The sequence below is a fragment of the Coturnix japonica genome, chromosome 4, assembly GCF_054131305.1.
Source record: "Coturnix japonica strain WE chromosome 4, WE-NBRP24, whole genome shotgun sequence".
NCBI classification, from domain to species: domain Eukaryota; kingdom Metazoa; phylum Chordata; class Aves; order Galliformes; family Phasianidae; genus Coturnix; species Coturnix japonica.
Genome location: NC_140666.1, coordinates 90,472,989 through 90,478,299, shown reverse-complemented (window position 1 = coordinate 90,478,299; position 5,311 = coordinate 90,472,989). Strand labels below are relative to the sequence as shown.

At 54.5% G+C, this 5,311-nt stretch overlaps 1 protein-coding gene across 1 annotated transcript; it reads left to right on the top strand.

The window, feature by feature from the left end:
- The first annotated feature begins 1,662 nt into the window (after positions 1-1,662).
- On the top strand, positions 1,663-4,778 carry LOC146761184 (uncharacterized). The gene is made up of 2 exons (XM_085545913.1): positions 1,663-3,131; positions 4,561-4,778. The coding sequence occupies exon 1, from the start codon at positions 1,987-1,989 to the stop codon at positions 2,686-2,688; it is 702 nt and encodes a 233-aa protein (XP_085402039.1). The 5' UTR covers positions 1,663-1,986; the 3' UTR covers positions 2,689-3,131; positions 4,561-4,778.
- The last annotated feature ends 533 nt before the right edge of the window (positions 4,779-5,311 follow it).

Sequence of the window (5,311 nt, the reverse complement as noted above, 5' to 3'; positions counted from 1 at the left end):
ATAAAAGGGGAAATAAAGGGGAAAATAAAGGGAATAATAGGGGAATAAAGGAAATAAAGGGGGAAATAAAAGCAATAAGGGGGGAAATAAAAGGGAATAAAGGGGAAATAAAGGGAATAAAAGGGGAAATAAAAGGGGGAAATAAGAGGGAAATAAAGGGGGAAACAAAGGGAATAAAAGGGGAAATAAATGGGGAATAAAAGGGGGAAATAAAAGGGGAAATAAAGGGGGAAATAAAGGGAAAAATAAATGAATTAATGGGAAATAAAGGGAATAATAGGGGAATAAAGGAAATAAAGGGGGAAATAAAAGTAATAAGGGGGGAAATAAAAGGGGAAATAAAGGGAATAAAGGGGGAAATAAAGGGAAAAATGAATTAATGGGAAATAAAGGGAATAAAGGGGGAAATAAGAGGGAAAATAAAAGGGGAAATAAAGGAAATAAAGTAAATAAGGGGGAAAATAAATGGAATAAAGGGAATAAAGGGAGAAATAAAAGAAATGAGGGAAATAAAGGGGAATAAAGGAGAAAATAAATTGAATAAAGGGGGAAATAAATGAAATAAATGGAAATAAAGGGGGAAATAAAAGTGAATAAAGGGGGAAATAGAAGAAATAAGAGGGGAAATAAAGGGAGAAATAAAAGAAATATTGGGAAAATAAAAGGGGAAATAAAGGGGGAAATAAAAGGGGAAATAATGGGAATAAATGAAATAAAGGGAAATAAGAGGGGAAATAAGTGAACTAAAGGCGGAAATAAATTGAATAAAGGGGAAATAGAAGAAATAAGGAGGGAAATAAAGGGGGAAATTAAGGAAATAACGGGGAAAATAAAAGGAATAAATGGGGAAATAAAAGGAGGAATAAGGGGAATAAATGAGATAAAAGGAATAAAGGGGGAAATAAAAGAAATAAAGGGAATAAATGAGAAATAAAGGGAAATAATGGGAAAAAATAAAAGGAATAAATGGGGAAATAAAAGGAAATAAAGGGAATAAAGGGGAAAACGAATTGAATAAAGGGGGAAATAAAATGAAATAAAGGGAAATAAAGGGAGAAATAAAATGAATAGGGGGGAAATAAAGGGGGAAATAAAGGAATAAAGGGGGAATTAAAAGGAATAGGGGGAAATAAATGGGAAAATAAAGGAAATAAAGGGAATAAAAGGGGAAATAAATGAACTAAAAGGAAATAAATAGGGAAAATGAAATAAGGGGGGAATAAAGAGGGAAATCAAGGGAATAAATGGGAAATCAAGGGGGGATCGAATGGAATTAAAGGGGGAAATAAAGGAAAGGGAACGAAAAAGGAAAAGGAAAAAAAGGAAAAAGAAGGAAATAGGAAAAAGGGGAAAATGGAGGAAAGAAAAGGGGGAATAAAGGGGGAAATGGAGGAAAAGGGGGAGGAAAAGGGAAAGAAATGGGGGAAATAAAGGGGATAAAAGGGGGGAAAGGGATGGAAAAGGGAAATAAAAGGGGTGAGAAAGGGGGGAAATAAAAGGGGAGAAATAAAGGGGGAAAAGGAAAAGATGGAGGGGGGAAATAAAGGGAAGGAAGGAATAGAAAGAGACGGGGAAAGGAAAAGGGGAAGGAAAAGGAAATGGGAGGAAATGGGGAAGGAAACGGGGCGGAAAGGGGGGAAATAGGGGGAGAAATGGGGCAGAAATGGGAGAAAAAAGGGAAATAACGGGGCCGAAAAGCCGATACGAGGCGGACAGGCGGAGAAGCGCCGCGCGGTGCTGCTGCGGGCCGAGAATCGAACCGGGCCGAGAACAGAACCGGGCCGAGATCAGAACCGGGCCGTGAACAGAACCGGGCCGAGAACAGAACCGGGCCGTGAACAGAACCGGGCCGAGAACAGAACCGGGCCGTGAACAGAACCGGGCCGAGAACAGAACCGGGCCGTGAACAGAACCGGGCCGAGAACAGAACCGGGCCGCCCCGCTGCCGGTGTTGTCCGATGGGAACCGGGGCGGTTCGGTGCCGGGATGGCGCCGTGCTGGTCCCGGCAGCGCTGCGGGGGTTTTCTCTCCCGTTTCGCCGCCCCGCGGGGGACGAACCGGCTGCGGACTAAGGACCCAACGGTCCCGGTTCCGGTTCGCCGTCGGCCGCCCCGTGTAGAAGCGGAGCCGGGCCTGACGTGCGGGGCTGTGCGGGGCGGGCGGCTCCATTCGGCACCGGGACAGCGCGGCTCCGAACGGGGCTGCACGGCCCAGCCCGGTACGGTTCGGTTCGGATCGGATCGGCCCGGTTCGGAACGGGAACAACGAGGTTCTGGACTGGGCTGCACGGCTCGGCACCGCCCGGCCTGGATCGGCTCGGCACGGCTCGGCAAAGCTCGGGGCAGAACGGCACGGCCTGAATCGACAGGGCTCGACTCGGCTCATATCGGCTCGATTCGGTTCGGTTCGGCACGGGGACAAAGCAGTTCGGAGCGGGGCAGAACGTTCGGCACCGCTCGGCCTGTCTCGGCTCAGCCTGATTCAATTCGACTTGGCTCGATTCAGTTCAGCACGGTGACAGCTCGGCTCGGAACGGGGCTGCACGGCCCGGCTCGGTTCGGAGCGATTCGGGCCCGGTTCGGTACGGGGACAACGAAGTTCGGAGCGGGGCTGCACGGCTCGGCACCGCTCGGCCTGGATCGGCTCGGAACGGCTCGGCAAAGCTCGGGGCAGAACGGCGCGGCCTGACTCGACAAGGTCGACTCGGATCGAATCGGATCGATTCGGTTCGGTTCGGCACGGGGACAAAGCAGTTCGGAGCGGGGCAGAACGGTTCGGCACCGCTCGGCCTGGCTCGGCTCAGCCTGATTCAATTCGACTCGGCTCGATTCGGTCCAACACGGTGACAGCTCGGCTCGGAACGGGGCTGCACGGCCCGGCCCGGCTCGGAGCGGGTCGGCCCGGTTCGGAATGGGGACAACGAGGTTCGGAGCGGGGCTGCACAGCTCGGCACCGCTCGGCCTGGATCGGTTCGGTTCAGCACGGGGACAGCGCGGCTCGGATCAGAGCTGAAAGGCCCGACAGAGCTCGGATCGGATCGGCCCGGTTCGGTACGGGGACAACGAGGTTCGGAACGGGGCTGCACGGCTCGGCACCGCTCGGTTCGGCTCGGAACGGCTGGCCAACGTTCGGTAAGGTTCGGGTCAGCACGGCACGGCCCCGTGCGGTGGGGGGTGATATGGGGTATGGAGATAAGGGGGATATGGGGTGTATATGGGATGGATATGGAGGTGGATATGGGGTGGATATGGAGGTGGATATGGGGATGGATATGGGGTGGATATGGGGGTGGATATAGGGTGGATATGGGGTGGATATGGGGTGGATATGGGGGTGGATATGGGGTGGATATGGGGTGGATATGGGGTGGATATAGGGTGGATATGGGGTGGATATGGGGGTGGATATGGGGGTGGATATGGGGTGGATATGGGGTGGATATGGGGGTGGATATAGGGTGGATATGGGGTGGATATGGGGGTGGATATAGGGTGGATATGGGGTGGATATGGGGGTGGATATAGGGTGGATATGGGGGTGGATATGGGGTGGGTATGGGGTGGATAATGGGGGTGGATATGGGGTGGATATGGGGGTGGATATGGGGTGGATATGGGGGTGGATATAGGGTGGATATGGGGTGGATATGGGGGTGGATATGGGGGTGGATATGGGGTGGATATGGGGGTGGATATGGGATGGCTATGGGGATGGATATGGGGGTGAGGGGCGGGGGGAGAGTATAGGGACAGGGGAGGTGCAAGGGGGCAGAGGGGATGTATAGGGGCAGGGGGAAATGTATAGGGCCCGGGGGGTGTGTGGGGTGGGAGGGAATGTTTAGGGCTATGGGGAAATGTGTAGGGATGGGAGAATGTGTGGGGTGGGGGGGAGATACAAAGGGATGGGGGGGGTATAGGGGCAAAGGGGGTATAGGGGCAGAGGGATGTATAGGGGAATGGGGACTTATAGGGTCATGCTGAAATATATAGGGCCAGGTGGATGTAGAGGGGTGGGGGAGTGTATAGGGGCAGAGGGGATGGATATAGATGGGGGGATGGATGGGGACGGGGGGGTGCATAGGGGAGGGGGGGTGTATAGAGGAGTGTATAGGGGAGGGGGGGATATAGGGGTATGTGGGGGGGGGGACGGGCCGAGATCGTGGGGTCGGGAAACGCGTGGGGCCTGAGGGGAGAAACGTGCGTGGAAACGGGAAACGAGGCCGGAAACGGGGGAAACACGCGGGAAACGCGCGAGAAAAAGGGTCAGAAAAGCGGGGGAAAAAGGCCCGGATGTGGAGCGTCACTTCGCGGCCACGTGGGTCACGCGTGGAGCGGAGAAGAAACGCGTGGACGGGGCGGGAGATGGGCGAGAAAAGCGGGGCGGAGCGCGAGGAAAACGGCCGCAATGGAGGAAACGGGGACCCACGCGGCGGGAGCGCGCACGGGGATGGGGGGCACGCGCGGCCCCGCAGCGCTCGGTGCGGTTAAACCCCCCCCACCCTTTAATTAGTGTTTAATTATCGCTTGTTTCCCCCCCCCCGCCGTTCTCCGCTCGGCCCAGAGGAGCCCGAACCCTCTGGGCAACGGAGCCTCATCCACCCCACGGCTGGTTCGGGGCTGATTCGGTTCCGGGTAACCGGGCCGGCACCGAGGGGGGGGGTGAGGATAAAGCCCCCCCCTCCCTCCCGACCCCGTTGGTTCCGTTGGTTCCAATAGCGCTCGGGATTCGCCGCTCGTTCCCCCGGCCTCGAAACAACGAAATAAAACGAAATTCAACGAAATCTCACGAAATCTCACGAAATCTTACGAAATTTCTCTCGAATCGGACGAAATCTCACGAAATCTCACGAAATCCCCCGAAATCCCGCCCGTTTCCCCCCAAAAATCCCTTTATTTCCCCCCCCTCCTCCCCGTTTCAGCCCCGCTCCTCCCGGCCCCGCTCATCGCCCCCATCTCCCCGCGTTGCTGGGACCCCATCGCCGCCATCACCGCACGGACCCCGCATCGCCACCCCCCCCCCCAATCCATCCCATTCCATTCCATTCCATTCTATTCCATCCCATCCCATCCCATCCCATCCCATCCCATCCATCCCATCCCATCCCATCCCATCCATCCCATCCCATCCATCCCATCCCATCCCATCCCATCCCATCCCATCCATCCCATTCCATCCATCCCATCCCATCCATCCCATCCATCCCATCCCATCCCATCCATCCATCCCATCCCATCCCATCCCATCCCATCCCATCCCATCCCATCCCATCCCATCCCATCCCCATCCCATCCCATCCCATTCCATTCCATCC

Bases quoted from the DNA above. Each gene is read 5' to 3' on its own strand.
- LOC146761184 (XM_085545913.1), top strand. From the start codon at position 1,987: ATGGCGCCGTGCTGGTCCCGGCAGCGCTGCGGGGGTTTTCTCTCCCGT.